Source organism: Nicotiana tomentosiformis, chromosome 11 (genome assembly GCF_000390325.3).
Source record: "Nicotiana tomentosiformis chromosome 11, ASM39032v3, whole genome shotgun sequence".
NCBI lineage: Eukaryota > Viridiplantae > Streptophyta > Magnoliopsida > Solanales > Solanaceae > Nicotiana > Nicotiana tomentosiformis.
The window spans coordinates 124,590,854-124,609,454 of NC_090822.1; the positions used below are offsets into that span (position 1 = coordinate 124,590,854).

An 18,601-nucleotide genomic window follows, 5' to 3' on the forward strand; every position below is an offset into this window, starting at 1 on the left:
ATAAAAATTCTTCCAAATAAATAATTTGAATATAATTATTTCAATTAAAAAGTCACCATGTGACACCTCGTCTCATAATCATAAAAATGTGAGTCTCAACCTATTTTTATATTTTTCATAAACACGGGTCTCAACTCATTTTCATATTTTTACGGCACTTCGTGTCCATAATTAATCATCATATTTCCCTGGCACCTCGTGCCCTTATTTCATATCACAATTTGCACGGACAATTCACGTGCCAATTATCATTAATCACAGCACCTCGTGCCCATATTTCATATCACAGCTGCATAGACGATTCACGTGCCAATATCCCCATTATTTACTCACAGCACCTCGTGCCCGCATCTTATTTTATAATATGTCTGTCAATAGCCACATGCTCTCAATTTCAACATAAATCAGATTGTTATCAATTTACCAACAACAATACAAATTGCACAAGGTATAAAAATAAACACAAGAAAATTACAACATCACATAAAAATCACCAACACCACAACCCCACATCATCACATATCGTCCCTAACAATATCCATTCTTATCGCTCCTATTGCCACCATTATCACTCCTATATCCACCGTTATCATTCCGCCCAGACATTATCAATAGCCACCCTTATCGCTCATATTGCCACCCTTATCACTCCTATAGCCACCCTTATCGCTCCGCCCATACAATATTCTAACAAACACAACAACAGTGGAATGCTACCCTTATACCCACATAATATCAACGGTGAAATGCCACCCTTATCTTTCCAAAATAATAACTCACACAACACAACAATTTACACGGAAAATTAACACTACAATATAATAAAATCAATTCATATCACAATTTACCCAATGGCCACAACCAAATTCCAAAGATATAACAAATATCAATAAATTTCACAACAAATAACCGAGGGCTCCACACAATGTATATAACACCCAAAAACAATCAATAGAGATAGAAATTACTCACCATAAAGTAAAGCCTTCATTAATGCAAATTTAGATAATTATATTAACACTTCTTCTTAAGCTCACTTAAATTAATTATTTGCATAAGAAAATTCATATTGAAATTAATTTCCAAGAAATATTAAACCAACAATACTCACGAAATTTCATAAATATTTCAAGTAACAATCACATCAAATTATCATATAAAAACCAATTCAACAATAAGGATTTAGGCATGACAAACGGATGATTTAAAAATTTTCTACAATTTCCCAATTTACTATACAATAATGCCTAAGACTTTAATTTAATGAATTTTGCACGTATAAGCCCGAGTACGTACTCATCACCTCGCGTACACGGCTTTTCACATTTCACCTATGGCACATAAGACTCAATGACTAAGGGGTAATTCCCCCACGCGAGGTTAAGCAAGACACTTACCTTTTTGAAGTTAGGCCGATATTCTAAAATAGCCTTCTTACTTGAATTGACCTCAGAATAGCTCAAATATATCCAAATTAATTGTATAACTTTATTAAAATTCATCGGAAATAATTCTCGATAATAATACGCCGACTTAAAATTTTATTCCAAAAAGTCAACAAAAGCCAACGCGGGGCTTGCCCGTCGGAACCCGACATAATTTTCATGAAATCCGAACACCCATTCCGATATGAGTTCAACCATACCAATTTTATCAAATTCCAATAAGAACTTGACCTCCAAATCTTGAATTTTCGATTTTTAGAAGATTTTGTAAAAATCTTGATTTATTCCATTTAAATCCGAATTAAATGATGAATATAATCATAGATTCATTAAATATAATTACTTTAGGATATAAAACACTTACCCAACCAAGCTTGTGAAGAATCCCTCCAGAATCGCCCAAATCCGAACTCCAAAAATTCCAAAACGAAATGCCAAAAAATGGCCAAGTTTCATCTTTATGTTTCTGCCCAGTTTCGCATCTGCAGAATAATTTTCGCACCTGCATGCTCGCTTTTGTGAGCGAATGCACGCTTCTGCGAGGTCACTGCCCAGCCACAAAGTTCGCACATGCGAAGCCATTTCCGCTTCTGCGGTGATCGCAGGTGCGCAACCATTTTCGCTTTTGCGTTGCCTCGCCGCTTCTGCGTAGAAAACATCGCACCTGCGATTGCGTAGGTGCGGGAGGCTGTCTGCATCTGCAACCTTCCTCCAGCTCTGCCCAGCTCGCTTCTACGAGGTCGCACCTGCGCCCAGAATTCCGCAGGTGCGATTCCAACAGGTGTTGCCATTTTCTAGCAGCTTCTTCCAAGTCCGAATTGCTCCGTTAACCTTTCGAAATCCACCCGAGGCTCCCGTGACCTCAACCAATTGTACCAACATGTCCCAAAATACAATACGAACTTATTCAAGGCATCAAACAATGCCGAAATTTCGTATCGCGCATCGAATCGAATTATAAGTTTTCAAATCTTCCAACTTCTATATTTTTGCGCCGAAGCGTATCAAATCAATCCGGAATGACTTCAAATTTTGCACACAAGTCATAATTGATGAAATGGAGCTATTCCAATTTTCGGAATCGAAATCCGACTTCGTTATCAAAAATTCATCCTTCAAAGAATTTTTAAAAATCTTTTATTTTTCAACTTTCGCCAAAATGAGTCGAATTGTCCTACGGACTTCCAAATCCAGATCCGTACATACGCCTAAGTCCGAAATCATCATACGAAGCTATTGCCATCATTGAAATTTTATTCCCGGGTCGTTTGCTCAAAAGTCAACTCTCCGGTCAACTCTTTACATTTAAGTTTCAAATTAAGGATTGTTCTTTTAATTTAATTCCGAATCTTTAGTAAATCAAACTCTACCATACCCGCGGGTCATAATACATATTACGAAACTGCTCGAGACCTTAAGTCACTAAACGAGACGTAAATTTTTAAAATGACAAGTCGAGTCGTTACAGTGGAATACTTAAAAGAAAACTTAAAACCTTGAAAGAAAATTTGTTAAGACCATACAATTTTTTCCTGATTATCTAAATTAATCGTGTCTATTTGTCCAACTGTTATCATATGACTAATACGATTTCCTCACACCTTCTTAAGTTTTGGCTTTAGGCCTTCAATTTAATTGAGCCGCTCATGATTACCACATGTGTTTTTTACGGCAAAATTCAACATAGTATGCTGGAGTGAGTGACACATCTACATGGACCATTATGGGTGCTAAAGCACCCAATGCCTTTAACCAAATTTAGTAAATTTACTATGGCATTTATCAAAAAATCTAAATAAGTATTAAGCGAGCGCTCACAACTAAGTTCCTTTTCCCTCTTCTTTTGGAGTTTTTTCGACGAGCACATAATTTCAAAATCTTGGATCCGCTACTGGTTGAAGTTTATACTTGTAAAAACTTAAATTCCATTACACTATATTGCGGTTTCATATACAGAGAGTTTTGAACTCTAGTAAACATACAAGGAATTTTTGTAGGGGAATTTTCACTCCAATATAATATTCTTGAGTTTTGCTTATAAAAGTTTCAAGTTTCTAATGATTGTTCAAATTATTTCATGTTTTAAGTGAGTATTTTTGTTCATATTTTATCATCGCATGAAAGAATAATTACTCTACCAAATTCAATCTAAAAGTTAGCTAAACTCTAATATAGTATCGAACTAATTTTTACGGATTTACCATATTTTGGAACAAAGGTGAAAGGTTTATGGCAAAAGAGAAATGGAAAAAGATAGAAAAGCAGATCCTTAATCACGAAGGTCCCGAAAAAATTTCCAAAATAGTACGTTATTTCTTCTCCGCGTTATTATACTAATCAAAACTTTCCAATTCAAAATAAGCAAAGATAGGGAGACTCAGTAAAACCTACTGGCTATAGCCGGTAAACCGGTCAACCACCTTTCTTTTTCATCCCCAGGTCAATAACCTTTCCACTCTCCTCCTATATTCCCTGTGATTTCCTCTCTCAAAATTTTCATTTCAAAAAAAAAAAAAAAACCCACAGATTTTCTCTCTCGTTACACAAAAGCCCTTTCAATATTCCTCAATTATCTTCTTCAGCTCAAATCTTTTTAGGGTTTTATCTCCGGTGATTTCCCGGCAAGATCTCCTACCAGGTCAGCCTCCATGGATAATTCTGATTTCACATTCGTCAATTTTCCTTAAAACATGAGTTTTTACGTGTTTTTATTTATTTTTTAATTAGTGCACGGTATTTGCAATTTTTTCGAAAAATGTTATATTGCTGTTAGAAAAACTTATACTTCGCACAGTTAATTTTTTGAATTTAATTGCATTTTAATGAACTATTTAGCTATTTGTGTTCTAGTTCGTTTAGTAAACGAATTACTTCTTCCAGTTTTGGCAATGCCTAAACGTTTTTATATTTGAAATTCTCCAGCTTTTGTTCTTCTGCTTCTGCACAGTCTCTGTGACTGTAATTTTTAGTATATCTCAATTTATTTTCGGTTACCTTTGCTAGTGTTAAATTGATGATTTTTTTTTTTTGTGTGTGTGTGTGTGTGTGTGTGTGTGTGTTAGATTGCTAATGGATTCAAATTTGAAATTTTAGATGTTGGAGTTTTACTTAATTCCCTTTGCTTTTTGCATTCTGGATTATATGCTAGATATGCTGGAATTTCTTCTTTGTATTTTCTTCTCCGTGATTTCCACTGGTACCAATGATCTTATTCTTGTATACCTTTTGAGCTTTTGTAGGAGATGTCTCGAGTGGAAGATTTGTGGGAACGGTTGGTGCGAGCAGCACTACGTGGACATAGGGCTGCCGCTGGGAGACCGGCGGGAGGCATTTCTGCGAATGTCCCATCTTCCCTCGCGAATAACAGGGACATAGATGACATTCTAAGAGCTGCGGATGAGATTCAAGACGAGGACCCAAATGTGTCAAGAGTATGTAAGTGATCTCCCCGTGAGCCTTATTGACTTTTAGTGCTTGACATACAAATTATGTAATGAGCTCATTTCTTTAGTTGCTCTGTTGAAGTAAAATAGAAAATATCCACAACTTGGTGATAGATGACTGGTTAATATATAACACCTAAGTTTAGGGGGAAAATATGATCAAGATTCTCTCATTTGCAATGGCATCGAATTATGACAGCTTAAACCTTCTTTCTTTTGTAGTATTTGTAATTTATATAGCTATAGTTTCGGGAGTATCTTTTTAGATTGTCCTAGTTTTACTTCTTTAGATACTTTCTAATTATGTGTTTTCTCGAAAAGCTATATGCAAACTCAGTCTATGTGAGCTTCGCAAAGCATAGGCGGGTCCCAAGCACGGATAAAGGAGGGTTGTAGTTGGTTCGTAACCAACGTAAGAATATGACGAATTCTTTGATTATTAAATATTGAAACATGAATAGGGTGGAACGGATACAAAGAGTTAATATAGTTGACCTCATCTAAATTTGGATTGGGATATAGTTGGTTGATTGATATAGAAAGCTGATATGCAGTCTGTCAATGCTTGGACTAATCAACATGCCTCTCTGTTGGCAATTTTCTGCAGTATGTGAGCATGCCTATTCCTTGGCTCAAAGTTTGGATCCTAATAGTGAGGGGAGGGGTGTCTTGCAGTTCAAGACTGGTTTGATGTCTGTAATCAAGGTATGTCTGTGATTTCTTTCCTTTGTGTACTCATGATATGTATCACTTTGTTAGAGGAAAAGGAAAAATGGATTTTCACGAAGTATTCAAATATTTCTTCTGTTGAATACATAAAATATTTGGTCCTTTTGAGTGCCAGTATCTCTATTTGAAGAGATTCACTGATTTTGGTTACTATCGGGTAACTTTGGAGTTCTGGACAATTCTCTATTGCTTCCATTTTTTTATATTGTACCATGTCTGGTGTCAGGACTTCTAATCTTAGAGATGTGCAGGAACTCCACATAACTGATGCATTATAAATTAGTTCTGACAGTTGAATTTTGCATGTTTTAGGGTGTGTTTACAGTTATTTAGATATTGGTTAAGTTCTGACTTCCTTCCCATCTCCTGCCTAATCGTATAGCAAAAGCTAGCGAAGCGGGAGGGTGGCACCATTGATAGAAGCCAGGATATTACTCTCTTACAAGAATTCTACAAACGGTACAGAGAAAGGCATAATGTGGATAAGTTACGAGAGGAGGAACTGAAATTGAGGGAATCTGGTGTCTTCAGTGGTAATCTGGGAGAGTAAGTGAAGTTACTCGCAGCTTTCTCTTATATAGTTACCCTCTAGAAGACCTCCATGCTTGTATTTTACCCCACTTGCATAGCTGTCAGAATTACATTTTTAACTTTATTGTTTGCTATGATATCTTTCTGCTTAGAATTGCATTTCTTCTTGCCTTGCAAATGAAATTTCTGTTTCCCATAAATACTCTCGATGCTTCTGAATTGAAAAGCAATGGAACATTTTTGAGCTTGCAAGACGTGATAGGTCCCTGTAGTCTGTTCATACTCAACGGAGAATAAAGAAGGCGTAATAGAATATCTCTCTTTTTTTTTTTTAAAAAAAATTTATGAAGTATCTTTTTAGCTATAAAAAAAGAAGTACAAGGATTTCTCTTTCTCCTGTCTGATCAAGCTGAAAGGATCCCTGTTTCTCCTTCCCCACTATGTTATAATTTCCCTCTTAGGTGGCCCATCATCTAATGCTTATAATGTGCCAATTTTTGTTATGTCAGAGTGAAACTTACTTTTTCTGTTTTTTTGGCTGAGGGTGGGTGTCTTTTGTTTACCCCTTTTCTAATGCTTAAAAGTTACTAGAACTTTTTGTTATGTCAAAGTCAGAATTTATTTTTCTAGGGTTCTGTATTTTAATCCACCATTAATGCATTTGCAAGTGTGAAGTAGTGTTAACAGCATATAGCATGACCAAATCAATTGTCGGAGCCTTTTTGTGTATATCATTATTGTGTATCTCCCACTTGGTTACTTTGTCAATGACCTGGATTATTAAAAGATAGTACTTGATCTTTACTCCGCCACTATAAAGGGATGGGATCCTCATGCAAGTCTAGAACTACAGGAGATAGTCATAATGCATACATGCTGGAACTGTATACAAGCCTGATTAGTCCAGGTACCATGCCAAAAAGCCTGAATGGTCTACTAGGTAGTATGTTTTTTGAGATACAGATTTTTCTGATCTCCGTTTTATTTTTGAGTCACAATAGGGAGCTACTTGTCTCTGTGATATTTTTGATTGCCGATCTCTTAGTTACTGTTTTTTCTGTGGACTTGCTTGAAAAGTTCTCCGAGAATACGCATCATTCTTATTAGTTCTCTAATCGTAAGCTATTATTCTTCATATTCTCTGAAAAGAAATCTCATAGTGCACACATCCAATCTTTTATCATGTTCCATTTGGGAGAATACTGAGCGTGGATTGTGTTAAGAAAATGAACCTTGAGTTTAACTCAATCTCAAAAGCTAGCTCATGAGGTAAGTACTTCCCCAAATCATAAAAGGAGACAACGATCCATTCCCTCAACTAATGTGAGACACTTAACATACCTTTGCACGTCCATGGCTAAGAATTTAGAGCGTGGATGACATAACATACCTGGCATTGGGTTAACCAAGATTATGGATGGGTTTGGCTACCATGTTAAAAAATATGGATGTTGGAACTACCTCGCCCCGATAAGACCCTATACAAGTGCTAAAGTATAGATGTTCGTGGGCTTTGGCCATTTTGGTGCAACATTCAGGATGTAAATGATGAAGATAGTATGCTAGAGTTTATCAACTCTCTATAGGAATAGAGCATGTTTTTGTATAGATCGGATCCCTTCTTTTTGTTTTTGTATAAAGGGATCCCTGATTTTGCAACTCACAAGCATTGTCTTTGTGCTTGAGTGTTGACATTTATATAATCATTTCTTACCACCACCAACAACAACAACAACATACCCAGTATTATCCCACATTGTGGGATCTGGGGAGGGTAGTGTGTACGCAAACGTTATCCCTACCTTGTGAGGATAGAGATGCTATTTCCCATAGACCCTCGGCTCAGGAAAGCATAAGCACCACATTAATGAAAATATAGACAAGAATGGACAGTACCAAAAAACCATATAAAAGCAGAATAAAAACAACAAAATAGTAAGGTGATCAACAATGAAAGAAAACAACGGTTAGTCATAAAAACCTACTACCAACAGAAAGCGAGAGCGCGTGCCAGTACTAGTGTATGAACACTCTAGACTACCTACTCTACTACCCTAATACTCGACCTCCATACCTTTCTATCAAGGGTCATGTACTCGGTCAGCTGAAGCTGCGTTATGTCTTGCCTAATCACCTCTCCCCACCTCTTCTTTGGCCTATCTCTACCTCTCCGTAGGCCCTCCAATGTCAACCTCTCACACCTTCTCACCGGGGCGTCTGTGCTCCTCTTCCTTACATGATCAAACCACCTAAGCCGTGCTTCCCGCATCTTGTCCTCAATAGGGGCCACACCCACCTTGTCGCGAATAACCTCATTTCTGATCCTATTTAACCTGGTGTGCCCGCACATCCCCCAACATACTCATCTCTGCTACCTTCATCTTCTGGACATGAGCGATCTTGAAATCATTTTTTACCAGTTTAAAAAAAAAATGACAAGAAAAAGGACGGATTCAAACTTAGCTTAGGTATGGGGTTGGGGGACTGGAGCCAAGAGTGCAATTTACCTGTGTTTGGATCCAGTTGATAAGTTTTCTTTAGTAGATCTTAAATATATTTTGTCCTTTTTTTACTGCTGGTATACGGGATGTTTTCCCATTATTAATAAAATTACTTACCTTATCAAAAATATTAATTTGTCCTTTTGTTGAGATGTTATTTTTGTTGGTTGACATGTTATGTTTCTACTGCCTCTTGAAATAGATTGGAGCGTAAGACTGTCAAAAGGAAAAAGGTTTTAGCGACTCTTAAGGTTTTGGGAAATGTCCTCGAACAGTTGACTAAGGAGGTTTCCCCCGAAGAAGCAGATCGTTTAATACCCAAGGAGGTTTGGTCTCTTTGTACTTGTACTTCTTATTTAAGTGTGCACATGCTTGCCTTTGATGTTCACCTTCTTTTATATCCCTAAATAGCTGGTCAAGTCCTCTTTGTTGGCTTGTTGATTTCTCATTATGATCCTTTTCATTGAAAAGGTCTTCCAACCTTAGAGTTTTGTGTGGGGAACGTTCCTTGAAATAGAAGTCACATTTTGCAGCATGCAATTGCTTAGAATAGCCTTATCAATAAAATACTCTATCGATGGAGGTATTTCTGTTATGTTACCAAGAAACATTTGGATGACGTGACATTGCTGGTGCATCTGTAACTTATGTGTTCTGTTACAAACGGATTAAGGACACTTGGTGATAATCCCACGATTCTCTTTGATAACTACAGTCCACCTTTCTTAATATGTTTTGGTGACAATATTACCCTAGAATTTGTGGCCAAACCTGAAAGATAAGCTGAGTCTTATTGTGAAAGATGGAAGGAAAACATTGTTTTGGGAGGACAATTGGTTGGGAATTGGAAGTCTAAAACAACTATATCCTGACATCTATACTTTGAATCAACAACATGGGGTTACTATGAAGGAACTATGGTCTACACAGGGTTGGAATCTGACCTTCAGAAGCTTCCTACATGATTGGGAGGTGCCTAGAATGATTGAATTTTATAGAACACTAGAACAATGTAGTGGACTATAGGAGGGTGAAGATACTCAGATGGCAAAAACATAGTAATGGGATGTATTCAGTCAGCTCAACATACAAAGATTTGAACCGGGAGGGATCTCAACTCAGTTTATGGCCTTGGAAACACATATGGAAAGTAAAAGTGCCTTATAAAGTGGTATGTTTTACCTGGTTGGCAATTAGGGAGGCTGTCCTCACTCAGGATAATCTAAGGAAGAGGGGTATACCAATTGTTTCAAGATGTTATCTGTGTGGGAATGATGCTGAGACAATCAGCCATCTGTTTCTTCATTGTAGAGTGACTAGCCAGTTATGGGATTTGTTCATTAATCTCAGAGGTGCCAGGGAGAACCTCTGATCTTTTATTATGCTGGAACACAGAGATAGACTTTACCACAGACAAAAATAGATGGAAAATTGTCCCAGCAACTATTTGGTAGACAATTTGGAAAGAGAGGAACCTGAGATGCTTTGAAGATACAACCAACTCTCTACAAAAGATGAACTATATTCTTCTTTTTTGTTTTTGGTGTAAATCAGAATATGTAGAGGATCTTGATTCAATCCTAGATGTTTTGAGTTCCTTGTAAGGAGAACAAGGACTATATTTTTGCTTTTCCATATTGTAATTGCCTATTTTGGCTTCCAACACAAAGTTTGTGCTGATGATTTTTTGAATATACTGGACACTCTACCTTCTCAAAAAAAAAAAAAAAAACGAACCAAGAAAGAAAAAGAAAAAGCAGAGGCATCTACTTTAGTATAATCCACAGTTCTCACCTAAACTCAACTACTAATTGCCCCTTTTAAGTAATCAGTAGTACTCACCCCATGCTTTGAGTGGGAAGCACATAACTTTTTTAGTGAAGATTATATATGTTTTTTTGACAAGGCAAATTAATTTATAAACTTGGATTTTCTCATACCATAAGCAGGTTTTCAAGCCTTTTCAGCTACTTGTATATCATCTATTTGTTCCAATGCTTATGAGCTGGACAGGTTCTGCATTCAATTTTTTCCCTTTTTTTTTGGATCTTTTTTTTTTTTTGTTATTCCGTAATTTCAATTTTTTCTGGTTCCTGCTGCATGATAGCGTTCATTTCACTCGTGCAAGGCATTTAATTTTTCTTCCCTATTCATAGTAGCAAGTTGCTAACAGTCCTCATTCTACAAGAGGGTGTAAAATAAAAACTCTCGAGGCTGCTAATTTGGAATTATTGGTCAGTATTATCATTTTTTAAAATTCCCGCCGTGCATGAAAATTATCGTGGTAAAAATTAAAGAGCACATGCTCAAACTTTTTATGAAATTTCTCGGGGCCGTTTCACGAAATGTTTCTACGTGCTAGTGCAGTTCCACATGCATGTGCATTCAAATAGTTTTCTCTTGATCCGGATGCATGTGTAGTCATTCATTCTTTTTATTCTTTTTGTTCCACATGCATCTGAAAGGCTCATTTTGGTGCTGTGTCTTTGTTCTTTGCAGCTTAAACGCATGATGGAAACAGATGCTGCTATGACTGAGGACATTGCTTACAATATTATTCCCCTCGACACCACTTCGACTACAAATGCTATTGTATCTTTCCCTGAGGTTGATCATCCTTCCCCTGTCACTCTTAAAAACTCTTGCATATTTGTTCTGATGGGATTCAGCAAAATGTCAGGTACGTGCAGCAGTATCAGCTCTGAAGTACTTCAGAGGCCTACCAAAATTGCCTGGAAATTTTTCTTTACCACCAACAAGGAGCGTTGATTTGTTTGATTTTCTGCATTACACTTTTGGATTTCAGGTTGGCTTACTGACTGCTTTTTAAACTTCACTTTATTGTCTCGAAGTCTCTTTCTATATGCTCCATAATCCACACTCCTTTCTGATCAACAAGTGAAATTCATACTGCTGGCTCTGGTAATTATTTTTCTTAAGCATATACAATAACAACAACAATGCACTTCAATCATGTCGCTGCAATTAACCTCAGATTAGACCAATATTCTGCAAAATAGAAATAAAAAATAAAAGTTCTAGAGGTTCTATATATTTTCTATTGTTATATACATCTCTGTCAGGAGTAAAAGTCTCCTAGAAAACATAGGAGCCAAAGCAAACATACGAACATGGCTAAAACATAACCCCAACTAATTGGTATTGCCAGCTATGAAGGCATTGCTCTAGTGGTAAGAGCATAGCTTGTGAGATTCGGGTTAGGAGCACGTTACGAGTTCGAACTCTACCTGGTATTTAAGTGTAGAAGGATAGAGAAGCAGACTCATTATCCGCCGAGTTTCGAATCATGATGTCAGTTACTCCTTTTTTTGTCATATCTTTCTTCATCCGCAAAAAGTTCTTCATAATTTGAAAAATTACTCTCGTAGAAAATGAACAATTAGATCTGTCAATATCTAGATTGAAGTTGCTTCCATGGGGATGGGAATGGTCAAACTCAAATTCAAAGAGTAATTCATTAATTCTAGTCTGAGATAAGAAACATATGTAGTGACATTTGTTATTGAATAGCGATTCTTGTAACTTACAAAATTCATAGGCCTATAGGGGTAGCAATACTGGAAAATTATCCATTTCGTAGAGAGAGTTAATAAAAGATTAGCAAGATGATACAAGAGATGGTAGGATGGCAGGCAAGAGATCACAGGATGGTACAAGAGATGTTTCTCCAAAGGAGGAAGGTGATATTGATTTAAAGGAATATATCTAGCTTCTCATCATATTGAATCACCCATTATGGCATTATCATAGCTTATACAACCTTCATTTCTTAAGGAAATTTTCTTAAAACGCATTGACCCTTTTTGTGCTTTTCGCTTTTTGGAAACATTGCCTTTGTACAGATAGGAGCACCTACATCGCTATAGATCTTTTGGTGCTTCAGGATAGTGTTTTTACAAGATTTTCTAGATTTGTATAGGTCTTATCCACAAGAATCAAAATTTCTTCCTGTAAAAAACTAATCTGAATTTACCTTGTCAAAAAAGAAAAAACTAATACTGAATCTGATAATTTATGGGATTATACTACCGATGAATTAGATATAGGTGTACGGAGTATTTTTTAATGGGAGATTGTCATTTGGATTGAAATGGCTGAACTAACTATATCATTTTAGCGCTTTTTGAAGAAAAAAAAAAGAAACTATAATTTTTGCAAGTTTTTAGCAAGTTTTTGTCTTCTTAATCCTTGCCTCACGTTTCAGTAGTGGTCTTAATTTCTCTCCACTATTTTGTTTGAGAAATAACCATCATATTGGAGAAAAATACTTATTGTTTACGCAACTATAATATCTTTCAGCTCATGATATACGTGCTTGATTTTGTGGTGCATACTTGCTTGCTTCTTATTTCTCTTTGCTTTCTTTCAATTTCACAATACAGACATGTTAATCTTTGTTTTTCTTTTGTCCCATCTTTTTCTTATATCCTGTAATTTCCTTCCGTTGCTTGTTTCATTTTTATCAGTTCTATTATGGCTTTGGTGATCACATTTCTGTTAATTTGGCAGCAAGACAATGTTTCCAATCAGCGCGAACATATTGTTCTCCTCCTCGCAAATGAGCAGACCCGGCTTAGTATTCCTGAAGAACCTGAACCGGTAGGTTTTATATCATGTTATACCTTTAATAGAAGTTATATTTGGATATGGATGCATCTCATGATTTTGCTTTCTCATGTTGTTAAACCTTATATCAGTAAGAAGTTTAATTCTCTCCCTCTATGGCTGTTTTGAAGAAAGTCATTTGTCTAAATGGAAAGATGTAATGCACTTGTGAAAATCGGAGCTGATATCATATCCTATGTTGGTTATGCTTCTTTTATGTTATTTGAGAAATCTTTGTTGTTGTAGTTGGTCACTGAGTTTTAGCTGTGAGAAATCGTAGTTTTGGTTGTAATTAAAATGGTAAATTTACATAAAGGTGCTGTGTAGGCTGTGATTTGGTGGTGTTTGGCTGTAGTGTAGCTCGAGAACATTTTGTCGTCTACTTTCTGCAAATCATACCTTATTCTTAAAGACAACTTAAAAGTAACAAGGTTCTCATCTGTGTCTCTTGAAAGTTGTTCCCTTGAATGATCCTGATGAGATTTGTCAATTTTGTTGGATTAGTTTGTTTTCATTCAGTTTAGGACTGCTTTTCTGCTCATGTGCTTTTATCTTATTTACAGAACTAGAAAAATAGATACTGTGATACGTGGTAGTTTCACTATCTAATGGTGGCACTCTAATAAACCTCGATATCTGGGATAAATTTCAATATCCAAGATAATATTGGCAATTGATGATCTTATATTATCCTGAACTTTTAAATGCCATGTGTAGAACTCTTGCCAATTGTTTCTTTGTCTTTTAGCAAAGGTTGGGAAGAACTGGAGAAATAAGAATTCTTCTTCTTTATGAGATAATATTTCAGCTGTTTTATTTATTTAGTCGATGTGAGAGGTGACACATTATCGATACTTCATTAATTTATTTCTAAGTCCAGATCTGTGTATCTCTAACTTCCAGATATTGGATGAGGCTGCTGTACAGAAGGTCTTCTTGAAGTCCCTTGATAACTATATCAAGTGGTGCAACTATTTGGACATCCCACCTGTGTGGAGCAAGTAAGGTTTCATGTTCAGCGTGTTTTGAGCGTGCACTGTAAAATTATTTCGTCTTAATAGAACTGTAGTTTTTCTACTTGGAAAAATATTTTCATCTTAGTATAGTCAAAAACTACCATTGACACTGTAACTGGTATTTGTGCTCTGAGTTTCTGATACTTTGCTTCTGCTTTTGCAGTTTGGATGTAGTTAGCAAGGAGAAGAAGTTGTTATTCATTTCTTTGTATTTCTTAATCTGGGGTGAAGCTGCTAACATTCGATTCGTTCCAGAATGCTTGTGCTACATATTTCATCATGTATGTCAATTTGGTGTACTTTTTGTCTCTTGACCATTTTAGAAATCCTCTCAATTTGATGATCTCCATTCTCCTTTATCTTCTTCTTCTGATAATTAAAGTACTCTCTGGTTGACCTGTCAGTATATTCGAAGTTTGCTCTTTAAGTGTAATTTTCCCTTTGTCTCCAGGGTGTTCTCTTTGGTGGGAGGGTATGTGGGATTGTGGGATAAGAGGGTGCACTATAAATTTCTTAAAATGAAAGGGCAAAAGCCAGAAGAGAGAAGCCATAATTATGATTACTTCATCCCAAGTGTTTTGATCTTACTTTTGCTTTGCTTGGAACAATCAATTTCATGACAGATGGGAAGGGAACTGGAGGAGATACTACGACAGCAGGTTGCACAGCCTGCTAAGAGCTGCATGTCTGATAATGGCGTGTCATTTCTTGATCAAGTAATATGTCCTGTTTACGATGTCATTGCGGCGGTATGTTTTTTGTTTTTTCCCCTGTTGTAGCCTACTTTCTGTTTCTAAAGATCATTGACAGAGACACTCATACATGTAACATATGACTGTATATGTATGTGCATACATCCGCATACTCTTACTTGTCGAGCCTGTTTTTGATTTTGATTATTATTATAGTATGTGGTGACATTATCATCAGTGTACATATAAAGGCATCACAGACTCTTTTGGACATTTATTGCTGTTGTGAAATCTCTGTTGACATGCTAATGGTTGACTTATGGTACTGTGTGTTTTGACAGATCCCACTTATCACTTATCTTCATCATCTTTTCCTGATATTCTTGACTGGCTATGCAGTTTTGTCATCCCTACTTATTTTTAACCATCTTTGCGTATCGGTTAAAACTGCCACCTCCCTTACTATAACAAGCTCTGGCAGTCCTTTCCACCTCCACTGGTTTCTTTTTTTTTTCTTCTTAGAAGATGCTGTTGGAACGCATCTATAAATCTTTGGATTTGATCTTTCACCAAGTTCAGTTGCTTCTTACTCTTTCCATCTGTATGTTGAAGAATATAATCAATAAGCATCTTCCAGAATAACAGATCTATAGTGCAGACATGTCATATTTACGAGCTTCAAAATACTGTGGAATTCTTAAGAGACTTAAAAATTTCTCCCTCCTGGACATTAACAACTAGAACCAACTAATATTAACTTTCAAGAATTCACACTCTTAGTCTTTCGAAATTGTGGGCATTGGAGGGTGGAGAAGGGCAGAAATAATGATAAAACAAAATTTTCGTGTATTTTGGGATGCTTATTGATTTGTTAGCTTACAGGAGGCTGGAAACAATGGGAACGGACGAGCACCTCATTCCGCTTGGAGAAACTATGATGATTTTAATGAGTATTTCTGGTAAGCTTTACTCCGAAGGTTGTAGGACTCCCACTTCTGCAATCTTCTCACTGACCCTTCCACTGCTCTGCAGGTCCCGTCATTGCTTCAAGCTTGGCTGGCCATGGCGGAAGAATTCTTCCTTCTTCCTGCATCCAACACCCTCAAAGGTTTGAGATTTTCTCTTGGTATCGTTATGCATGTTACATTGTGATATCCCATTTTTATAAAATCTCGCTAGAGGTATATTTGTATCATTTTGCAGGTTATAACATGAAAATGAAGAGCTTCATGTGCACAATTTAGAAGTGTTGTATCCCTTCTGCTACTAAGTAATGTAGTTCATGTTTCTTGGAAGGAAGAAAGTGGCATTGCTCCATGGAATAATAATTGTATTAAGGATGGTAGTTTCAATTGAAAGCCCTACAATGTGGTGAATTAAATTACCCATTATCAGAGTTCATGCAACCTTCACTTAAAGAATTCTTGAAACACATTGACCCGTTTTTATAAATCAGGATATAATCCTATTTTGAAAAGAGAAATTGCATACATTTGATTCTGTTTCGGTAGCTCTCTTGACTCTTTCTGTAAGGCAGCATTTCTGCTTCCATGTGTAGTATCTTTGACTGCTATCTTCAATTGAGTGAAAATTTGCATCATTTTTCATTATCTTTTTACAGTTACCGGTGCTCAGCATTACTGGGTCTTAGATCTAGGTGGCTGTGGATAATTTAGTATCAATCTGGTTACCATGAATTTCTTATAATACACTTGCCGGCGGACATAAAGCATGTGTTACTGATTTTCATGTGTATTTCCAATCTCTAGTTTGGAACATTGTTCTCTTGTTTCTTGCTAAGTTCTGCTTTATATTTTTTTAGGTTTCAATTTTTTTGTAACTTTCGTTTCCTATCTGCTACAGAATATTCTTAAATCTGGAGGTGGCAAGCGCAGGGGAAAAACTTCTTTTGTTGAGCACCGGACATTTCTCCATCTTTATCACAGTTTTCATCGTCTTTGGATGTTTCTTTTCATGTTTTTCCAGGTCTGCTACTCGTCACTGATAGCTATGATATTTCCTCTTTTCTTTAATCTGCTGTTTCTTGTTATTTTTCAGGTTACTTTGTCTCATCCCTTTTTGAGGTTTTGTTTGAGGATTAAGAGTGCACTCTATCAACGCACTTACTCTTTTCAAAAGGAAAAAAATGCATTCTGTCAATTCCTTCGTCTGTTTTATATTTTTTTTTGTCATGTTGTGAGCACTAGAAAGGGAGCCTTGGCGTAACTGATACAGTTGCTGCCATGTGACTAGGAGGTCACGGGTTCGAGCCGTGGAAACAGCCTCTTGCAGAAATGTAGGGTAAGGCTGCGTACAATAGACCCTTATGGTCGGGCTTTTCCCTGGACCCCGTGCATAGCCGGAGCTTAGTGCACCGGACTGCCCTTTTTGTTGTGAGCAGCTATGTACTACTTTGCTGTGTCTATGGGAGCAAGGAATTTAATTTGCTGTACTTGAGCTTGGTTGCTTGATATGGAATTTTTGTTTCTTGGCATTTCTTTGCTTTCAATAAATTATCTTCAGTGCCTATTTTCACCCTACTCATTTATTTGTCGCTCCTTTCCCATATCCTCAGGGAATGACTATCTTTGCCTTTAATAATGAGCGATTCAACTTTAAAACACTAAGGGAAGTTTTGAGTCTAGGACCTACGTATGTCGTGATGAAGCTTATCGAGAGTATGTTTCTCTGGCATCTCTTTTCTCCAAAAGCGGTCCTTATTTACCAATATTGAACTCTAACTGTAGCTGAAGTATTTATCTATCTGCAGGTGTTTTGGATGTTATCATGATGTATGGTGCATACTCTACATCAAGACGCGTAGCTGTCAGTCGGATTTTCCTTCGTTTTATTTGGTTCAGCATAGCTTCTGTATTCATATGTTTCCTTTACGTGTATGTAGCTTATTGTTCTTTATGGCTTCACAGAGCTTCTTACTTTAATTCTTCCTTATCCTTTCTTTCTATTCTTCTTCTTGTGACAACCCACCCGTTTTGTATTGCGCAATAACGTTTGGTCATGAATTTTATGACAGGAAAGCTCTTGAAGACAATAGCAACCAAAATTCCAACTCAACTGTCTTCAGAATTTATGTTGTTGTCCTTGCAATCTATGCTGGAGTTCAGTTTTTTGTCAGCTTTCTGCTGCGGTTTCCAGCTTGTCATCGTTTAACAAATCGATGTGATAGTTGGCCCGTGGTTCGTTTCATCAAGTGGATGCACCAGGTTTTATATTTTTATCAGATTTTTTTGAAGGATGATCATTCCTTACTGCCCTTTGTTTGAGATGCTCTAATAATAATTTTGCTATCCTTTTTTTGTCCTAAGGAACACTATTACGTTGGCCGGGGCATGTATGAGGGAACTTTCGACTTCATCAAGTAATCCTTTTATCTTTACTGCCTTATGTATAACTATCTAGTGCCAAAAGTAGAGAGCGAGAGGGAGAGCTTTGCCAAATGGTACTTCAATTTTTTTTGCCGAATTTAATTTTACCTTAATCAAGACAAACTCTATCTTTGTGAGTTGGGGTGGCCATCTGAATGGTACCAGCACTTCTGGAAGTCTACTTTCCTGTAGAGTTGTGAATTACTCCCTCCGGTCCACAATAAGTGACCAA

General features: G+C 36.7%; 1 protein-coding gene across 2 annotated transcripts in view; it reads left to right on the top strand.

Annotated features, from left to right (window-relative positions):
* Window positions 1-3,905: 3,905 nt before the first annotated feature.
* Window positions 3,906-18,601, top strand: part of LOC104102274 (callose synthase 9) — a 42,571-nt gene continuing 27,875 nt past the window's right edge. Inside the window, exons 1-18 of one of the 2 annotated variants that reach the window (XR_004508588.2) lie at window positions 3,906-4,083; window positions 4,685-4,880; window positions 5,496-5,593; window positions 6,000-6,163; window positions 8,852-8,975; window positions 11,149-11,256; window positions 11,330-11,455; window positions 13,180-13,269; window positions 14,179-14,276; window positions 14,455-14,572; window positions 14,915-15,040; window positions 15,866-15,942; window positions 16,016-16,091; window positions 16,847-16,969; window positions 17,559-17,661; window positions 17,754-17,877; window positions 18,018-18,207; window positions 18,310-18,362. Coding sequence is in view for 1 of the 2 variants with exons in the window: in XM_009609956.4 (XP_009608251.1) it covers window positions 4,688-4,880; window positions 5,496-5,593; window positions 6,000-6,163; window positions 8,852-8,975; window positions 11,149-11,256; window positions 11,330-11,455; window positions 13,180-13,269; window positions 14,179-14,276; window positions 14,455-14,572; window positions 14,915-15,040; window positions 15,866-15,942; window positions 16,016-16,091; window positions 16,847-16,969; window positions 17,559-17,661; window positions 17,754-17,877; window positions 18,018-18,207; window positions 18,310-18,362 (1,991 nt within the window). In the remaining variant the exon portion in view is untranslated. The remainder of the gene's footprint in view (window positions 4,084-4,684; window positions 4,881-5,495; window positions 5,594-5,999; window positions 6,164-8,851; window positions 8,976-11,148; window positions 11,257-11,329; window positions 11,456-13,179; window positions 13,270-14,178; window positions 14,277-14,454; window positions 14,573-14,914; window positions 15,041-15,865; window positions 15,943-16,015; window positions 16,092-16,846; window positions 16,970-17,558; window positions 17,662-17,753; window positions 17,878-18,017; window positions 18,208-18,309; window positions 18,363-18,601) is intronic. The other variant, XM_009609956.4, reaches the window with a different exon arrangement.